The sequence below is a fragment of the Coregonus clupeaformis genome, chromosome 2, assembly GCF_020615455.1.
Source record: "Coregonus clupeaformis isolate EN_2021a chromosome 2, ASM2061545v1, whole genome shotgun sequence".
Lineage (NCBI taxonomy): Eukaryota > Metazoa > Chordata > Actinopteri > Salmoniformes > Salmonidae > Coregonus > Coregonus clupeaformis.
In genome coordinates, this window is record NC_059193.1 from 18,754,562 (window position 1) to 18,775,597 (window position 21,036).

Consider the following 21,036-nt stretch of genomic DNA (forward strand, 5'->3'; position numbering starts at 1 on the left):
GTTTCTGTTTCTCGGGGAGGCAGGAGAGGAGCGGGGGGGAGAACCAGACTACAAGACTGTCATGTAAGGCCCATGAGATACTGCCCAGCCTCCTTAAATAACTGACTTGTGCAGGAGCTCCTTCCAGAGCGACTCTGAGGCCATTATAGATGCTCTTTAATGGAAAAAAAGACGTTTGGCTCAGGGGGTTAAAGCCATGGGGAGACGAGCGGGCTCTGTTTTCTCAACCTCCCGGAGGCCTAGAGATTTAGTAGTGGTATGGCCTACTACATATCAGTCCATCTACAGATTTATTGGGCTTTTTTTGCATACTGTACGAACATATTTCCTTTTCTGGAAATAGATTTGGGTGTTTGTTTTAGACTTCCTTTATTATTATTTGAGTATCTTTCCTTATTCATCCTGTTGTGGAAGGGTGGTCGTCAGGATGTACTGTAGGGACAGTGTGGACAGTTGAACATCCTGTTTTGCCTTTTCTTATTTTTGTCCATTTTATTTAGAGACAACAATAATTCTCAAAACCAATCTTGTGTAAATGTTGGTATACAGTAAAAAATATGTAGGTGACTCAAGAGACATGTCAACATTGGGCTCTCATAACAGTAGAATAGTGTCTGATGCAATAAATCTCTGTAGTGACTAGTGACAGGCCTACTATAACTATGTCATTGGACTGATATGAGAATAAATAATTGAATCATTCACTCATCAACAGTAAGTCTAACAGCTGGTAGTAATTGTCATGGAATGTTATGACACAAGCATTGTTTTTCTAACCACAACATAATGCTTATCATGTCAGAGTCAAACCGTACAGCGCGTTAGTTACCAAACATGGTAACATAGTTGTGTCGCGTGACATCACCCTCTCATTCACTAGTAAATACCCATATCTCTACCACAGGGTTCTCCCGTCTCAGTCATAAGTATATTATCTCAGTGATGGGTGATTGTCTTAGGATGTTGCCACCCAACATATAATTATGTTTCAAAACAACACCTTACCTCTTACCTGCATGTAGCTATAGTCTCGCTTCGAGCCATAAAGATATGACTCTGGTCCCAGTAAAAGATGGTAATGTGTGATTATGAGTTACTCAACCTCTGTATTTCTAGCTAAGCACAACCAGCGGATCAAGCCAATGTAATTCATTTCACTTAAAGTTGTTTTTAATTCATTTGATTTGATTATTTTGGTCTCAGTTAATCATTTTCGTTATGATATATCATTTAATTTAGTTGAATGTAATTGAATTTGAGAAAACAGAGGGCATTGTTGTGCGAGTATTGAGGATACGAAGAGGCAGGACCCAGACCCAGGAACCAACAATGTAAAGGTTTACTTAACACTGAGCAAGAGAACAACAAAGAGCGAGTAAATGACATGACACTAACAATCACACACAACACAACACTGAACAGTCCAGGGCTACTGAGATGCAAGTGCGCTGGAGGTGATTAGGGTGCATTGGGTTTCCATTCGGGTGTTGCCGAGGTGGTGCGCTCAGACCGGTGGCTCAGGAGACCGGTGAATCAGAGTGCCGGAGGGGAGCAGGGAGGAGACGTGACAATTGTGGTGTAGGTCAGGAGAGGATACGCTGAGTAGTCACACGCACACAACTCATTCTACAGGCAGGAAGGTCCTAACCCCTGATATATTTAGACAGGCCTCATATCCATTTTGAACTCAAAAGCACTTACCATATCTTTGCATATCTACAGTAGGCCTGATGAAGTGAACAAACTGCTTGTTGTAATTGCTAATTATAGCCAAGTCACCACTACAAAGGAAACTTGGGAAATAATAAATAAATAAAGCCTCCAGTGTCATGATTTAATGGTTTGTTACATTGTCCTCCTGGTTTATGGCGTACATAAATAGTTAACTTAGGCTATACCTCCCTGAATGGTAATGAATAAGAGATTCCATGACATTATCCAAGTAAATGACAAGTAATGACTAAGTGTACGTTTTTCCCGCGATTGTATTTTGAAATCCACAAAAGGCAAACCAACAGCTGCAACCAACCATATAAATATAATCCATAGATGGCAGTTCCCATTCAAGCCAGGACTAGCATCCATTGCTAATGTTTAAAAGTTGCCGGGTAAGATGTTAAAAAATCCCTTCTATGGATTAAATGTCTATGGCCACAACGCAACAAGCTGTAGCCTATATTTGGGGCGCATGCTGTGGTCATGTAGGAATACCGGTAACTGCCAAATAAAGGAAACACTTGAGTAAACAAGGGATACAAAGTATATGTTATGGCGTGGGGTGCATTTTCCTGCCATGGTTTAGGTCCACTTGTAGAATCTATGCAAGGCACATTGAAGCTGTTCTGGCAGCTCGTGGTGGCTCAACACCCTTTTAAGACACTTTATGTTGGTGTTTCCTTAATTTTGGCAGGTACCTGTATGTGTTTGTGATAAAACTTAATCCACAGTAAAAAATAAAAATAAAAAAAAGATTAACTTATTGATCCTCTATGGCTAAATTATGCTCTTTGGGGTATTTTGAACATTGAGAGCGGGCTCCTGTGGTTGGATAAAAAAGTAGAATAATAAATGTATTATAATACATTTGGGCCCCCTACGGGCTTGGCCGCCCGACTCACACAAATGACCAGTCACATGTATTTATTATGCAATTTTTTATATATATATTTTATTAATCAGTTACCCAACCAAGGCAGGGCCCCCCAATTACCCACGTGGGCCCCATACCTCTTCTCCTCCCCATCTGATGATTAGCAGAGCGGCAGCAGGCTGTCTACACTCATTGAGAGCGAGCTCCTTAGTCTTCCTGTGGTTGATGGTTGCAGTGAAAAAATATAAAATATATAATACATATATAATATATACTGTATATATAATATATACAGTCTATATTTCCTTAATATATTTTTGTTTATGTATTTTTTTTGTGTGTGTTTTGTTTTTTGCCTCTTGGGCCCAGGGGCTTCAGCACCGGTAAGCCCCTGCATTAAGCCGGCCCTGTAGATAGGTTTCAGGTGCAGCTGGGGAAGGAGCTCCAGCGCACAGCATCGTGTATTCCTGACGTCACCAAGCATATATTGCATATAATGAGAAGAGACCAGACTTATCAACAGTTGAGTTGAGTGAAATAAGCTGAAGGAAGCATTATGGAAATATCTAAACTTTTGTATGTGTATTCATATATGAGCATGTCACTTTAAAACTTGTTCATACTTTGTTGAGTCAAACTTTAATTGAATTTCATATAGAAGGGGAGTGTTCTGTTAAACGCTCTGAGAGCCACTGTTGACAGTAGTAGCGCTTTCACACCGTCCACATTCAGACAGTGTGACATGCGTTTTTGTTGTTAGTTTTGCAGGGGCTGTAATTGCTAAGCGATTGCTGTTGGTCCTTATCACCAGCAGTATTTCCTAGTTGCCATTGGTGTTTACTGGCAAACGGACGTCATCTGCATTGGATCCTATACCACGAAGTGTTATAATTTTGTGCCTATATCATAAAAACGACTTCTGTGGCTGAGAGCTCTTTTGGAGAGGGAACATGGCTTCAAATGGAATGGAAAGTATGCAGTTAGCGGAGGACCAGATCAAAATTCTAGAGGAGAATTTCACCAGAGTCAGCAAGCATCCCGATGAGTCGACGCTCATGTTGATCGCAGCTGAAAGCGGACTAACCGAGAAAGAGACAGCAGTGAGTGTTCAATGATGTTCTCGATGTTGTTTCCATTATGAAAAGGTTACGCACTAGGAATAGATTCGTTTTGTATGACGGATACAATGTTGCGAGGAAATAAACTTAGTATTTGTAACATAATGTCAACAATCAAATTAATACCTTATTTATCTTGAAAATAAACCGCAATTTAGAGAGTTACACATCTTTGGAAACCTATAGGCTATTGGCTACAACGTTGTTGTGCATATAACTTAGTATTGATAATTTTCTGCGCTGGCGCAGGCTAACCCAGTGTGCTTTCCAGCAAGTTTTTTTCTCCTTTTTTTCCACGCACCATTGAACAAATACTATGCAGCAATTTACAAAGAGAGGCAATTGGTATTTCACTGAATAGGCGTAATGGCGCGCAGATGAGAGTGGTCAGAAGAGTGATCGTTGTTTTGATGAGATATTATCGACCTCTATTAGGCTACCCAAATGTGGAGACTATATTTTGTATTCAGTGGCAACGATGTCAAAAGAAAATAGCGTGAGTCAGACAGTGCTGAAAGCGCGCGCGTCCAGTGACGCCTCTTTGGTTGCCATTGCATGTCACTGTCCCCAAAATAACACGATGATGACAGTTTTAAAGAGAGCATTTACTCATTACAGAAATTCCAAACATTCTAATAATAAATCTGAACACCAGTGGTCCTAATAATATTGGTTTACATAACAATGTTGCCAGTTGGATCACTTTTGGATTCAGTCACAACATACATTTAATTGAGTCAATATTTGTTGTTGGACATGACTTGATTATGCAATAACCAAGCCATTGAGTAACCATATAGTATGACATAAACAGATGTAAAGTTTCAGGGTAGGGCCTATCCTATGTTTGAAGGCTGGGTCGGTGATACTCCAAGGTGTTGAGAACATGGTGAAGTTATGTAGACATCTCTATCTAATAGCATTCCACTTATGCAGAGGCTAGTTCTTCTAATTCAGTATTTAGGATGCTTATATGCTTGTTGTAATGCACTCTGTTGTTTATTGTCCTTTTAGCATAGTTGATGGAGAAACAATGTTCAGTTTCAGGATTCACAATCAGTTTTAGGCTTCACAGACATTTAGTGTTGTTTTGGAAGAAGACGTGAGCTGGGTTCATTTTATAGGCAAATTTCAGGTACAGTGGTGTGTGTGACAGAGAATGACGTAACCAACCCATTGCCTTGAGCAGATTTTGTCCTGCACATTATTTGCATGAACAAATGGAGGATCATCAATAACTCCATGTACAGATCATGGGAGCCAGTATGACACATGCCTCTCAAAAGGTTCTCCCTCTCTCCTCTGCAAACCGGTTTGGCCTGCTCTCTCCACTGGTGACTGAATGTTTCCATTGTGAGCGCACAAAGGTGGGAGAATCCCAGCCAACTTGACTGGGCAAATGTGGTTCTGGGTGAGGTTGAGTACTTAGGCCCGCTGACTTCATTGACAGCGGATGTTTTTAACCACCTACTGTTGTCTCATATTGTTTGAACAAAGCACTGGCTGTTTGATAGGTCTTACAGTACCTAAGGGAAAGGGCACACCCTGTTACCACTCCCTCTCATGCATAAAGAGCATTTACAACATGTTTCTACCTCTTTACAAGGTGTTTTATACAGTACCTTGTTATTAGAACTTCTGTGCTTCCGTTTCTAAAGCACACAGAGGCCATGGGGTCATGTGGAGTTTATTGCAGTGATTTATCTGTGTAATCCATCTGGGAGAACAAAAATGATGCACAATTTAGCTATATAGTGTCAACTAATTATTATAGTCATCTGTGAATAAGCCCCCGTGACAGGTTTGAAATAGGCTATTTGGACCACTTTGGGGCATGGACATTTCAAATGAGAATCATATGTAGGTTTTTCATTTGGAAATGTACCAATTATTCTCAACTGGGGTATTGCTAAACATTTTTTATTGTGGGCCAATATAAACTAATTGTCTACAACGTTGTCTGAATGTAGTTGACTACTCCCCCAATTGCCTAGCTGGATAAATACTGCTTCAGAAATTCCCTCCTAAAAATCAGAGTTAATTTGTTTCAGTTGAACATTTAGATGTAAGCAGCCCTGGGTGTTGCTTTAGGAAACTCATCACCCTGCATGAGGAAAAACACCTAGGTGAAGAATGTCATTTCTCAGGAATATTCATGTCACAATGACTTAATTGAGTTTGTAAGCCGTCATTACCTCATCCAGGTCAGTTTTCAGGTTTTAAACAAATTTACCAATAATAATAATATTTGAAACTAATACCTGGTTGAACAATAGCAACAATGCTGTGGTGTGCCGTCACCTGTCTCTGACACCTACCTTGGGCTCTTTTTGTTTATTTCAGAAATGGTTTAGGCTACGCAACGCTCAGTGGAGACAGGCCGAGGGCCTTCCAGCTCAACTGGGATCAGTGAAAGACTAAGATTGGAATGGCGTAGGAAACCTCCCCCTCATCCCGTCGCTCCTCCAACCCACCCACCACGCCCTTACTGACCAACTCCCAGGACCCATCAACCAGTCCCCCCTTCCTTGCATCATTCTCTCTCTTTGTATCTAAGCTGTTTTCATTTACTGAATGTGAAGTGTAATGTGAGTCATTGTTTTCTTGCCAATATAACCTCCATGTTTACATATAATAATAAATAAACATATATTATATTATAATTTACATTATGGTAGACTGCTTTCATGCTGTATGTCATCTGTATAAGGGGGCTGCTGAATGCAATAAGGAAGTAGGGTACAATGACGGGAAGAGTTGGCGGGGGGACTTTGTTGTGAGGCTTTGTTTTGTGTGTCTCTCAGCAGGGAGCGGGATACCATTGGGCTTTCATGGGACTATAAAGATGTGAGGCAGCGCTCCTGTTACGACAGATTCAATGGAATCAGCTGGCCCTGTAACAGGGACTCAGGGTCAATTTTAAATTTGGAGGGAAAGGCTTTAGACATGTAAGCTGGGGTTAAGAGCAAACAACCGCCAGCAGGTGATGCCACCTACTTGTCGGTTCAGTTGTCCCTGTTTCTAGGATGGCAGACATCTTTTCTAAATCTCTGTCTAGGGGAAATAACAGGTGAAGGAAAGAGAGGGATAGATGGACTGATTGTGGGAACTGCCTACATAGCAGGCCCAACAAAAATGTATACCAACTCAACAGGTACTTCTGGTCCTAAAAAAAATCCCCCCTCTCTGTTTTACAGTGTGTTATGACAGATAGCTGTGTGGCCTGGCTGCACATAATGCATACACACGGTGGTATTTACTGTACTTCCTGTCCCCAGGCTGTTTTATTTCCCCTGTTAAGCTAACTGTGGAAAAAAGAGTCACACCCAAAGAGGAAAAACAAGTGTGTTTGTTGAGAGTTGAGCAGCTAACACATCAAATGCAGAACATTCATCAAGCTCCAGCTGAATGCATATTGTCCCTTCTTGCATGTCACTATTAAATCATTGCATGCCATCTTATGATTTGTGTTGCAGCGGCAAAAAAACTAAAATAAGTCAACAAACCAATAAAGAAATTGATATTTGAAGATCGGAGAAAAAATGATACCCCACCGCTCCTTTATTGATATGTACCGATAACTGGCAAAGTATATCAGGAAGATAATGCTATACCGCTTGTTATGTAATTTCCTAACTACAATTCAGTGGAATGAAAGGCTTGCTGGGGTGGTCGTTAGCGTGCTATAAGAGGCCAATGTGGTGTGTATGGAATTTGAATGGGCCCTGGCATTGTCTGTTGCTAAGAAGACTTAGCAGGCTTGTGTGGAATCTGTCACCCCAGGACTGCTAAGCGTCAGAGCCTGGAAGATTCACTGGGCCAGCTGGCCCCAGGAACTGACTCCAGAACTGTCCAAACTGCACTCTGTCCAAATCGCACTTTCCAGGACTCGAGAAGCTGCTAGACTAATACGATTCACATGTGCTTCAATGTATGAGCGACAATGGTTCTCACAAGGATGTATTTTTCTTGTCGATTTTCACTTGTTTTAAAGTTCAACCAAAGGGGCAAGTGAGGATGTCTTGGTTTGTTGTTATCCCTGCATTAGTAGGAAGTGTTTTTTTATTTTATTAGATCAAAGGGTTTTTGAGTGCAGCCTTGAATAGTCAAGGATGATATGAAAAGATCTAACAAGGCCGATAAGACACAAAATGAACCATGGAATTTGTTTGCATACTTACAATTGAGGCAATGAAGAGTTGATAGGAAAAAGATGTGTGCAGACAGAACTTCATAGGGTTTAAGTGGCTAAATGTGAAAGTAGCTAGTTTCACTCAGTAGTTAAAAATGTGGTCTTCATTCAGGTGTTTAAAGAGGGGATATATTTACGCACACTGTTTATTGCCAATTACTACATCAATAATGAACTGTCTATAAACTACTTACGGAACGTTTATAAAGCCTTTATAAAGTGTAGCTTAATATAGTGTTGCAGTTCTCTGCCAAAACCAGATCAGTCTCACTAATACTCTGCAAGCGTCAGCATCACATCTAAGCGGCGGGATCCAGACAGTGAGACAGCCACCCCACTCAGAGCCTATCAGTGTCAGAGCTGGCTGCCATGCACAGACAGATAACCAGCAGCATAGATCAAAGCTCCTCTTTAGGAACAGGTGCTCCATGGGAACTGAGTCAACCAGCGGGAGGCACCAACAGTCATTACACTCCTCCTTCCTCCTATGCCTCCTCCGCCTTCCACTATATCCCTCTTTACCCTCCAGTCCAAGGTCACGATCATTGCTGGCTTATCCAAGATTAGGTCCCAGTTGGATGCTTGGATCTGATTTGAAGTCTAGCCTCTGAGGTCTGTACGCCTCTCCGCTCGGGCCCTACACTCAAAGCTACACCAACCCTCCCGCACCGCTCACCGCTCTAAATCCACATGGCCCCATTGAAAGCCATTGTGTCCACTTTTAGGTAATGCTCACATGTGCATGTAGTGTAACCGGGATTACGGTGTATTTCAAACCGAGGTCATGGTGCCTTTTGTAAATTAAACAGTGGTCATATAGGCTGGGAGGCTGACATTTAAAGCTCCTGGGGCGAGTGTGGTTTTGAATCAATCTATGAGATTTCACTATCTCAAGGAAAACACGTGAGGAATATTTACAACAGGTGGTTTTGATATAAACAGAGAACCCAAAATGATTGAAATATAGAAACACATGTGGATCCTTTTATCATACCTTTGCTCTCATTTCAAAAGACGATAACACATTCTTCTGGAAAGGGAGTCTACTGGAGCAAAGCAACAGAAACAATCCCAATGGTCAGAAACGAGACAGTTTGGTTTGGCTGTTTGCTAAAGACAATGTAATGTATTGCTTCGATTTCGTAAAAAGGAGCTCCAAGCACACGTCTCATTGCATATGATTGCAAAACCAGTCGGGGACAACAGTGTCCGGTTTTCCCATCTCGGCTCTGGCGCCAAAAGATTTTAAAAAGCACAAGATGTTGTCTTATTAGAGACCCCTTGAGTAATCTGTACCCATTTATTTTGCTTTTCTCAGTGGCCATCTTCCTAGTGCACCAACATGGACCTTGACGGAGAATCAAGCTCATAAAGGTGGCAGGTCTCTCAGAGGGATGTAGTCCTTATGAAGTCCCTTAGGAGCTGATAGAGTTTGAAGTCGTAAAGTTGCTGTGGACTGCCGGGCTCCCCTTGACACCTGTTGAGAATGCATGTTTCAGTGAGTCCTGTCCAAGGAACTAGAAAACTTATATGAAAGCATACCCTTTCTTACGTCGCATCTTTCTTCAAATTATAGAAAATAAAAATCTCATATCACAACAATATTGAGACAATGTTACACATTGGTGCAGAGCATCATTCTAGGTCTAGGAATTGAACTGTTTTCCAGCGTGTTGTGTGGGTGACAGTAAAGGCGATGTGCTCACTGGCCAAATGGAGTCCTCTGGACGTCCTCGCTCAAAGAACATTTTACTGTCCCTCAACTTGGGCAGCGAGAGCTGGTCCAGCCTGTGAGTGGTCTGGGCCGTTTTGGCAGCATAGGAAATGTATGTCTCCACTTTCTTAAAAAAAAAGAGAAGTATAGAAGTAAAAGATGAATCAATGCCTTATGTATGGTTTCCCAATAAAACATGACCTCAAGCATTGAAGGCCAAAACAAAAGTTCTAAATAAGTTATCCAAACGTTATCCAAAGGTACAGCAACTGTAAACCATTGATATACACCTTTGGCAACACTTTCAATTCCATTGAATTGAATAAATAACATACCTTTCTTTCTAGGCACTTACCTCCCTGTTGCTTCTGAAGTTGAGGTGGTTCCCTTTGGGATTGGCTAGCTGTAGTAGCCGTGGAGTGGTCTCAGCAGTTCTCACTCTGGGGTCTATATGCCAGATAGGGCAGCTGTACTCACAACACGATGTGTGAGGAGGCCTGTGGAACCACAAAGATTCTAATATTTGTATTTATATATGCAAGATCACCATAATACAATATGAAGCATCACAAACAAACACAAACACCACAACATAGCTCTCCGCCCTGAACTAAAACCTCTCATCTTTTCAGACCATGCCCATGGGAGTGTGTTCCACAGAGGCATGAAAACAAACAGGCATATTGTTTGGCATATTCGGTCCAGTGTGCAGGCCTGAGAGTCCTTTCTAGAAGGCTTGAGGCCAAATATGCGCTGCTGCGCTTGAAGATTTATAAAAAGACTTCCATGGCTGTGTCTGAATGTCCCAGGGGCCTGAGCTTGGGACAATAGCCCCTATTATCTCACCATCGCCTCCTCTCTCTCCCAGAGCCACAGCTCTCTACCGAAATAACAGATGTCATAATATTGGCTTCCTAGGCCAAGGAGGATCTGGGCCAAGTGGCATGCTTGCGTATACTCTAGTATTTAACAATGTGGACTAGGCACATTTTGTTATGGTCACGGTTTCTTGGGGACTTTACCTCATTTCCAGGGAGCTTCGGGACCTGGTCTTAGGTGTTGACAGGCGGACAATGCGCTCGTACTGGGCCGTCTTGGAGGAAGAACGTAATGTCTTCCTAGAGGAGCTCACCTCCTCCTCTTTCCTGCAGGAAAATACAAGCAATTACCATACATTTATTTTGGCTAAAAGAAGTCTCATCATGTCAGAGGAAAAATACTTAACCTCCTGTCTCAATGGACAATTGAAAGGGTTAAATGCATCACTAACGATGCAACATTTTAGAGGGGTGAATAGACAGATCTGACTGTGTTGACCCTGAACAACTTGTCAATGAAGAGCGATTTCACTTCACATTTAGGCGAGATATGGATCATGACACATTGTGAGGGTGACATGCCACCTCTGTTGCCTGCAGGCAGCACCCAGACAGCTAAATTCACTTTCTCCGTAATCTCATTAGACTTAATGGTTTAGTCATAAACTGCACATTTGAAGAATGCCAAATATCTGTCTCCAATTATCTAGTAGGTTGGTGAGGTTATGTGATGCAACTACAACCACTTGGAACACTTGAGCATTGTTTCTATGTCAAAACCACACAAAAAAACTGCAGCACATTAAAACATAAATTCAATGAGCACAGAAACAATGATGGCAGCTTGCCTGTGGCCAAACTGGCCATTCATTCTCACAAATGCTGCCTTTTTCAATTCAATAAATAGCTTATTTAACAAGGCAGGGCTTCCTGAGAAGAATTTTGATTGAATTATTTGTCTAATGTTCCTTGCACGTTTAGCTTGACAGCTGAATAAAAAATAAAAAAAATAAAAGTAGGTAATCTAATACAGGTCTGTCTGAACCTGACTAACAGATATCTTTCGAATTCGAATAGACATCTCTGGAGCAGTCACCTCCAATGAGGATGCAGGAAATTGGCAAATAGCCTGAACATCACTTTTCACTCTGGAGGACAATTTCCTGCGCTTGAGCTCAGAGCCAAATGTACTGTATCTTATGCAAGCTTATAGAGCAGACTAATTTAAGACTTAGCAAACATTTTCACTGTTTTGTGGTGACACTGCACAATATAATCGTAACGTATCGAGCATAACTACTTACAATGCTTTTTTATTCTAACTGTTGGCTCATACTTTTTTGAGTGAGTCATCAATAATGTTCAGCCTGGGTGTAATTAGTATACAATTACCTCAGGTGGTCCTCCCATGCTGAGAAGTCTCTTTTGTGCTTAGCTAGGTATTGGATTCTTTCTGTTGGAACTGCACCCAGCGCTGAGTAAGACAGGGGCCATATTGACTCCTGATTGCCCCAGGTAAGCTTTGGACTAGATCAATGAGAAAATAAACTTTCAGGGGGGAAAACCATGGACCGTGTAGGGGAAATCGCTCAAATAAACATCTTCACTATGAATGCTAATGTATAAACAAAAAAGTACTTGGTTGAACGTTTTTTTCTCCATTGATAGACTTATCATAGGAACATGTAAAATGTCATGAGCATACAATTATTTGCAGATACCAATACTCAAAAAGTAGCCTACTCACCAAGGTGTTGTGACCCATACTGTTTTGGATTCTTTGTGTTGTGCAAGTTCCAGAATCCTACAAGAATGTTTCATTTCATTATCACCTGTTAGAATGTATCCTGACAATACAAAGAGAACCAACAACAGGGCAGTAGTTGTAGTACCTTGCTTTTTTGCACATCAGTTTGATCTGAAAACAAGGAATTCATAAAGAAAAGATGTGCACCTGTTTGATGGACAAGATCTGGATTCAAGTCCTACAAAAGAGAGGATTGTTCTGAGAATAACTGTTTTGCCCCTTATAATAAAAATAAATGGAAATTCTGTAAAAAAAATTATAATAATTAAAAGGACAACATTAACATTATGTTCAACATAAGCATTCGGACAACACGGTCCCCCCATACGTACCTGTTTTTCCAGATACCATGTCTGCCTGATGGAAAGTCTTTATAAATGTACCCGGTTGAATTCACCTGCTGGGTCACAATGGTCTGTGTTGTTGCTATGGCATTGGGAGTCCCTAGCAACATGGCAGGACTGGACTACTTGAGTGTGGGGGTTGAAACCAGAGTGTACAAACCCCCCTTGGGAGTCTGTCTATCTTCTTTATTAAGACTTCCGATACAGGATGTCAAATGAAAAGTGATATCTGAGGTCAAGGAATGACTTAAGTATTTATGGTTAGCTGTATTTTAACTCCAAACAAAAATAAACATAAATGTCAGCATAAGCCTATGGACAACACTTTGAGCCAAACAGGTATTTATAACCAGGTTTTTATTTACATCACCAGGTGTGACAAAACAGAAAAAGAGTGGCAAAAAATGAGGTATTTGATGCTTAAATGACAGAAATGGTTTGGAGCTCTGTTATAGTCATGCCATACACATTAATTGTTCCATTGGTTTTTGAAATTCAGTAGTGCACTTCATACCTGCTTATTACTCAAGATTATACCGGTAGTTTTACAAGTGATAAACATGAAAATGAGTAGCACATTTTGTGCTTACATGTAGATGTATTCCTTAGTGCATGTAAATGCTTCAACTAACTCCAAGGCAAAACATTGTTAGCCAAATGCCCAGACACAAGTGAAAGACGGTACTTTGGAATTGTTTTAATTCTTCAAAATACATTTTTGGGATGATTGCTTTGGTTAAATAAATATCACATTGGTTTTAAGAAAATATAACTATGTAGCAAGTTCCCTTTAAGACAATATAGTCATGTTTCTATGCAAAATATAACAAAAATAATCCTATGTACCACAAAAGAGTCTTCAACATACTACCTAACAGCCATTTGTCTAAAATAGAACCTGCATTATGCTCTGCAAGTTGTAGATAGCTCTAAGAGAAGAATCTTTGATAACAACAAAGCATTATCAATTAAATCCCTATAGGTAAGGATGTTGAGACCATCCTTGAATTATTGTGTCTGAAAGTGAAAAACTACAGAAGCAAGTAAATGTGCTTTAGTTCATTTGTGCTAATGCAAATGCCAGTGAATGAGTTTGACCATAAGCACCTTCTCAGCTTATGGCTTCTTTGGAATCATCATCATTCTACAGATGTGAATGAGGCCTTTCACTATCATGCAGTCTGTCAGTAGAGACTGTAGCTAGTGCTATCAAAACAAATGAAGGCAAGCCAGGACAGGGGTGAAACTAAGGTAACATATCACCTCTCAGCCAGTGGGTCATTCATAGCTGATGACTAGATGGCGAGTCTATCTACCATCCTGCACCATTTGAATGATCAGGTCCCGTGCGTCCTGCACAGCAGAATTCACCTCTGTGTCCCCCTTCTTTACATGGGTGCCGATGAGGAAGAGCTTGCGTTGGTCCCCCACCTCCTCCAGGGACAGGGCTTCATGGAGCGTTGTGATACTGCAGGCCCCCTGGTTATCCTGGAGATAAGGGGATTAACGGGAACAAACCCAAGGTGAGACACTGGAGCAGGTAAAGTATCTCACAAGGATGAAAAAGAGGCAACGAGGAAAGGAAACACCACTATTGAAATGCAACTCTTGGCTCGTTCTCACTTGTCTGTCCTCGATTCCTCACGTCCTTCCTCCTCATCTCATTCTTAAAATGCTTGGAGAAGATCCAAGGTTACGCCCCTCTGACCTTCTCCTTCAAGGAGGTGAGGAGAGAGGACGTGAGGAATGAGGAAGGAAAGACAATTGAGATGCAAGCCGTATGTCAGTGTGTCAGTCTCACCTGCTTGTTGGCCAGTACCACTAAGGGAAGGTAGAGGTCGGTTTCGAGCAGCTCGTGGAGATGCTTCTTAGCCAAAGGGAACTGGGCGGCGTTGGAAGAGTCCACCACAAACACGAGCACCATAGCCTTGCACATGTACCTCTTCCAATATGGCTGCAGATTCTCTGTGCCACCAACTGCAAAAGATGGCATGTTTTTTTTCCATTTCTTCACCACAAGGTATCAGTGCAGTAAGTCATTTATTAACATTTGTTAAACACAATAAAATACTATGAATGCATATCGAGTGATGAACTCATGTTGGTCAGTTTTCATATCTTACAGGGTCTGTAGGTCTCCACTAATAAGACCCATTTCTTCTTATCATGGTCATCCAGATAATTATCAGTAACTGTACTCTCATTATTGTTATGTGCAGGTTGCATTTACTTTCTAGGAACTCAATCTGCAGGTCCTCTCTATTGATGGAGACCGCGTTGAACCCCTGTGTTGGGGCTACATCCCGCTCCAGACTCCCTGTGGCAAAGCAGTGAAGCAAGCTGGTCTTCCCCGCACCTTCGAGGCCTAGCACCAGGACTTGCTTTCCTGTGGCCTTTACCTAAGACAGCACATAATAATAAAAGCACATCAGATACACAAGTTAAAACAACCCAGATAATAATATATTTAAACATTGCATATTAATACTTTTCTGTTAGTGCTGATCCGGAATCATGTGAACATTTATAAAGCTTGAGCCATGATACTGGTCATGCAAACAATTAACCAATGATTTAGGCCCACAATGAACTTTTATTGCTTAATCATTACTTCAGCCTTAGTTTTATATCACACAGAAGTCAAAGAGACTGAAGGGGGCTTAACTGAACTGTGTCACATTACAACATCATGAGGTCAGTAAGAGCCGACCACTGCCTGAGTAAGAATAGACTAGTGTATGATAAAACAGTGCGGCAAGATTATAATGTCAAGATAAGACTTGGACCTAGCTACAGTTTGTACGCCAGATATGTGATAACTATGTTTCCATTACTGGGTGTTACAGGTTAGCTTATACAAAACGCAATTAACTAACCTGCTCTTGGCGGATCTGACTTTGTTCTCGATTCGGGGAAAAAGGTATCTTATAAATGTCTGTTTCCAGTTGCAGGTGGCTCTACAAAAACCAGAGAACTATATAGAGGACTTTACTACTGATGAATGTGTTTGATTTTTATGACAGTGTTTTTCTTTCTGCTTGCGTCTTTCTGCTTGCATTAAGTATTTATATTTTGATGTGTGTATTTTCTGTAATTTATGTAATTCAGGGCTCATCTGTAAAGGAGACCTTGGTCTCAGTAATAATATATATATATATAGAACCAGGGGCGCAACTTTCACTGGGGACGGGGGGCAGTCATGTCCCCCCCACACATTCTGAAATTGCATTTTTGTCCCCCCAGTTTTATCATTGCAATGTGATACAAAACGTGTAATCGGTGTGCTTTAGGACCATGTGGACGCCTCCGAGTGGTCGGGTAGGCTGTTTGGAGTGTTCAGCTGGCAGGTTTTAGGAACACGTGGACACCACAGAGCGGGCTGACAGGCTGTGTGAATGCAAAGCTTCTGGAAGGCTGGCTGGACCAGCACGGGAGAGTTGAGCATAGTTCAGTGTGTATGTGTTGCGCTCTTTCACCGAGTTGTAAAGGCAAGCAGAGCAGAAACTGGCTACTCTTTAGTTGACTGATGAATCTGGCAAGGTATCTGCTGTTTAACTTAATAGAAGAAAACTAAACTAGTGTTTATTTGCAGTGCTGAGCTAGTATTGTAACTGACATGTAACGTTAGCTAATGTTTCATCCCCTCTCAACTGAGGTGAATGAATTAGCTACGCTAGCTAGTCAGATAGTAATAATAGCCACCTCATATGGCTATCTAACAGCAGTTGTTTGTATAGAAATGTTTTGTAGCTATTATTTTTGCCTCAATCACACTAGACCTGAATCAAATGATGAAACCATCAGCCAAACGATTGAAGATTGATATTCTGGCGTTTTTTCAGTGCAATGTGAGTTTTTATTAGTCAGTATGGCAATGTAACATTATTGATCTGTCAGTTTCCCTCGCTAATTCCCTACTCTTCACACTGACACAGTAATAAACAGCTCTAACGTTATAGGCTTCACTGTCATGGTGCACAGTAGAGGTCTGCGCAGGACCGATTTCTTCATCCCGCTCCTGCCCCCATCCGCAGCTTTTCATACCGCACTCCACCCCACCTGCTGGCTTTCTGTCTGACTCCCACCCACTACCCCAAGAACTGGTCCCAAGAACCAACCGCAGCTCCGCAATGTTATTTTAGGCGTATGTGACGCAACTCACTTGCCAGCCATGGTCCCATTAATTTTGCGCCCTATAGGCAATATCAAATGTGCAAAAATAACTTAAGAAATAGTTTAAACTACCAGAGATTCTTACATGGCCCTTATATTAGGCTATCTGTATTACTGGGCTATATCAGCCAATATGCTAGAGGTAGTTTGAAGAGAGCAGAGTAGGAAAGACTTCCACTTGAGTTATTTTTATAGTTACCTTTTAGGAGTGGGAAGATTTTCAGACTGAGAAATATGGGTGATCAATATTTAGGCCTATTTCTAGGCAATGTAGTAAACTATTTAGGAAGTACATTTCCTTGGAAATATAACTGCCCAGTGCTTCTCCGCCCATGCATAGGCTATAGCCTACTCTATTTAATTGAGACCACACGCGCACCTGATCTCGCAGGTATGGCTACTGACCTGGAAGCAGCAAGAATGATGACAGCGACATAGGCTTATAGCATATAGCCTACCTTTTAGGAGGACGATTTGCAGGCAGAGACAAATAAATGGGTAATAAATAAAAATTGAAAATGAAAAGGCGCAACGCTCGCTCACCATAGTAGCCTAACCTATGTGCGCGTTGTGCCTTTTCCTTTTCAATGATGACGTGTTTTGATTGCATTTCGACTCACGTTGGTTGAGCGCCCTCCACTTCTTTCCATTATCAATATTTATTTACAGACAATATAGTAAACTACAGTCTAATCATATTTAAGTTAATTTCATATTTAAATTAACTGCCACGTAATTCTCCGCCCATGTATGCAGCCTACTCTATTTCAATGTGATCACACATACTAGGCGCACTTGAACTCTCACGCCCAGGTAGGGTACTTAAGTTGAAGCAGCGAATTCTGAATGTGTGAATAATGCGAAAATCTGTGCTTTTAATACTAACGCATACAAAGCAGAAAGAGGTCCGTTTCCAAATAATCTGTGGATAAACAAATATTTTCATCCAAAAGTCGTCTGTCTGACCGCCCACAGCATGAAAAATGCTGACCGCGCCGCAATGATCTCTGTCGGGATCCGCAGGGCATCCCGCGGGAATGCAGCCCTCTAGTGCACAGTCAGTACACAACACTGCTGATTATGTCTTAACAGGATCAGATGGTGACAGGGGTCCCAGCAGGGTCAGAGAGCCAGGGAAGACCAGTCTACGGCGCTCAGGTGAATTTAGCAATATATTAACAATATCAGTGAATGATAAAAAGTTCCATCTTGAATTGATGGGTAGACCTACAGTAGCCACAGGACAGCAGCTTAAGGTTAAAGCTACACTCTGGGATCTGGGAATAATGGTCATTTCCATTATTGAACCATCGATTCTATTGTTGGATAATATAATGTATAAATGTACACCAAGGTAATTATTGTCATGCTTCATCTTAGGAGGATCAGATGGTGACAGGGGTCTCAGCAGGGTCAGGCAGCCAGGGAAGACCAGTCTGTGATGGAGCTGAGGTGAATTTTAACCAATTCTTAACAAAAAAATAAATAAATGAAAATACAGACTTTTGATTGTCTTTATTAAGACATCCTCTATATCAAATTTCAGCCAGAGCGACCATCCAGCCCGAGCCGCATGCATGCCCGACCCCCACCAGTCTAGTAAATAACTAAACTATCTCCCAACACAATTTCCTTCCCAGTTCCCACCATGAATTTGTTTTATTCCTAAGGGAAAGGTTTGGAAACAAAATAGAAAATTTTGATCTAGTTCAGTCTTATTAATCACGTAAACATATTTAATAACGATCTCTTACCTAGCTTAATGACTGTGGGCATTTTTGCTAACTTTTTGTTCAAATAGAGACGGCATATTGGATGATGTTAAAATGCAATAAATTAGTATTAGATGCCCAAAAAAGTTCTGGGGGACTACCCCCAGATCCCCGCTAGATTATACCCCCACCACATCTAAAACCAAAGTGGCGCCCTTGTATAGAACCGATTCGTTGCCTATCTATGGACCCTACTTATTATAAACTGCACAGGATATTTGCCTCTAGTTTGCAAGCTGGTCAATAGAAATGTCTAACTTGTTTAATATCTACACAACTACTTTTCTATGGCGGTGAGGTCATTTCCAATAGCAACCACAAACATCCGTCAAGTAGGCGTGCCTCAAAATATACATTTTGTAAGCGCAATATGAACAAAAAGTACCTCTGTTATGATTGTTGGTGTTTGCTGTGCGGGTTCTGGTGCTTTTTGTGCAGTTTCTTTCCTAGTCTCCTTTTTTATTTTCTCTGGTTCTTGCTTTGGCTTTGGCTTTGGCTTTTCCCCCGAAGACACATACGTCCAGATGACATACGCAACTCCTCCGGTTACTGCAAGAGCAAGACCCACGACCGCAGCTTCTCTGACAACAGGCATGTTCGAAACAATGTTACGAAATCTTGAAGAACTGTTTCACATATCTTTATACATCGTGATAATCGTTATGTATCAAGAAGTTTGCATCCCCCGGTTACAACAAGTGGATTAAGCTCTCAACGCGATAGGGGATATCCGGGTGCTTAGAGCACACAGGAAGTAAGGAGACAGAAAATATCGTGATTGCAGGAGCTAGAATAGATGATATAATATAATATATATATATATATATATATATATATATATATATATATACAATAGAATACAGGCTGTATGGCTGCGTTTACACAGGCAGCCCAATTCTGATATTTGATCCATCATTTTACATCAAGATCTTTTTCAGAGCTGATCTGATTGGTCCAATTAGTGAAACAAATATCCGAATTGCGCTGCCCATCTAAACGCAGTAGTAGCGTCACAATTTCAAAGGAAGGACTGAAAAAGCCACCATGCCTCCATCAGTAAAAAATATTTTGGAAGCTTTTGAAATGCATTTATTAATATCTACATTTGTTTTCGCCACCTTTATTCTATTACAGACACCTTAATGAATACTTATATTACATTGTGAGCTAAACATCAAAATATTTAAAAACTCCTTTAAGCATGATTTTTTGGAAAGTATTAATGTTACTGTCCCCACTACAACAATACATGTATTTTTGTCCTTGAAACATGTATTTGAAATACTGTAGAATTCCATTCATTCCAATGAAGGTCTGCTTCTTCTGAGGAGTGCCAATATGGCTGTCAGGTGGCTTCAAAGCCTCTCATTGACCAATACAGTGAGGGAAAAAAGTATTTGATTCCCTGCTGATTTTGTACGTTTGCCCACTGACAAAGAAATGATCAGTCTATAATGTTAATGGTAGGTTTATTTGAACAGTGAGAGACAGAATAACAACAAAATAATCCAGAAAAACGCATGTCAAAAATGTTAATAATTGATTTGCATTTTAATGAGGGAAATAAGTATTTGACCCCTCTGAAAAATATGACTTAGTACTTGGTGGCAAAACCCTTGTTGACAATCACAGAGGTTTCTTGTAGTTGGCCACCAGGTTTGCACACATCTCAGGAGGGATTTTGTTCCACTCCTCTTTGCAGATCTTCTACAAGTCATTAAGGTTTCGAGGCTGACGTTTGGCAACTCGAACCTTCAGCTCCCTCCACAGACTTTCTATGGGATTAAGGTCTGGAGACTGGCTAGGCCACTCCAGGACCTTAATGTGCTTCTTCTTGAGCCACTCCTTTGTTGCCTTGGCCGTGTGTTTTGGGTCATTGTCATGCTGGAATACCCATCCACGACCCATTTTCAATGCCCTGCCTGAGGGAAGGAGGTTCTCACCAAAGATTTTACGGTACATGGCCCCGTCCATCGTCCCTTTGATGCAGTGAAGCTGTCCTGTCCCCTTAGCAGAAAAACACTCCCAAAGCATAATGTTTCCACCTCCATGTTTGACGGTGGGGATGGTGTTCTTGGGGTCATAGGCAGAATTCCTCCTCCTCCAAACACGGCGAGTTGAGTTGATGCCAAAGAGCTCGATTTTGGTCTCATCTGACCACAACACTTTCACCCAGTTCTCCTCTGAATCATTCAGATGTTCATTGGCAAACTTCAGATGGCCCTGTATATGTGATTTCTTGAGCAGGGGGACCTTGCGGGCGCTGCAGGATTTCAGTCCTTCATGGCGTAGTGTGTTACCAATTGTTTTCTTGGTGACTATGGTCCCAACTGCCTTGAGATCATTGACAAGATCCTCCCGTGTAGTTCTGGGCTGATTCCTCACCGTTCTCATGATCATTGCAACTTCACGAGTTGAGCTCTTGCATGGAGCCCCAGGCCGAGGGAGATTGACAGTTCTTTTGTGTTTCTTCCATTTGCGAATAATCACACCAACTGTTGTCACCCT

At 41.3% G+C, this 21,036-nt stretch overlaps 3 protein-coding genes across 3 annotated transcripts; 1 reads left to right on the forward strand and 2 right to left on the reverse strand.

Annotated features, from left to right (window-relative positions):
- Window positions 1-3,108: 3,108 nt before the first annotated feature.
- LOC121534153 (homeodomain-only protein) lies at window positions 3,109-6,375 on the forward strand. The gene is made up of 2 exons (XM_041840673.2): window positions 3,109-3,690; window positions 6,052-6,375. The coding sequence occupies exons 1-2, from the start codon at window positions 3,541-3,543 to the stop codon at window positions 6,127-6,129; spliced, it is 228 nt and encodes a 75-aa protein (XP_041696607.1). The 5' UTR covers window positions 3,109-3,540; the 3' UTR covers window positions 6,130-6,375.
- A 2,532-nt stretch (window positions 6,376-8,907) lies between these two features.
- LOC121536958 lies at window positions 8,908-12,643 on the reverse strand. Its single transcript, XM_041844634.2, has 8 exons — window positions 12,572-12,643; window positions 12,387-12,417; window positions 12,180-12,236; window positions 11,825-11,959; window positions 10,637-10,759; window positions 9,970-10,111; window positions 9,607-9,741; window positions 8,908-9,377 (listed from the first exon to the last, which is right to left on the reverse strand). The coding sequence occupies exons 1-8, from the start codon at window positions 12,588-12,590 to the stop codon at window positions 9,267-9,269; spliced, it is 753 nt and encodes a 250-aa protein (XP_041700568.2). The 5' UTR covers window positions 12,591-12,643; the 3' UTR covers window positions 8,908-9,266.
- Window positions 12,644-12,923: 280 nt separating this feature from the next.
- arl9 (ADP-ribosylation factor-like 9) lies at window positions 12,924-19,271 on the reverse strand. The gene is made up of 4 exons (XM_041844658.2): window positions 18,914-19,271; window positions 14,814-14,982; window positions 14,385-14,560; window positions 12,924-14,071 (listed from the first exon to the last, which is right to left on the reverse strand). The coding sequence occupies exons 1-4, from the start codon at window positions 19,121-19,123 to the stop codon at window positions 13,892-13,894; spliced, it is 735 nt and encodes a 244-aa protein (XP_041700592.2). The 5' UTR covers window positions 19,124-19,271; the 3' UTR covers window positions 12,924-13,891.
- Window positions 19,272-21,036: the final 1,765 nt, after the last annotated feature.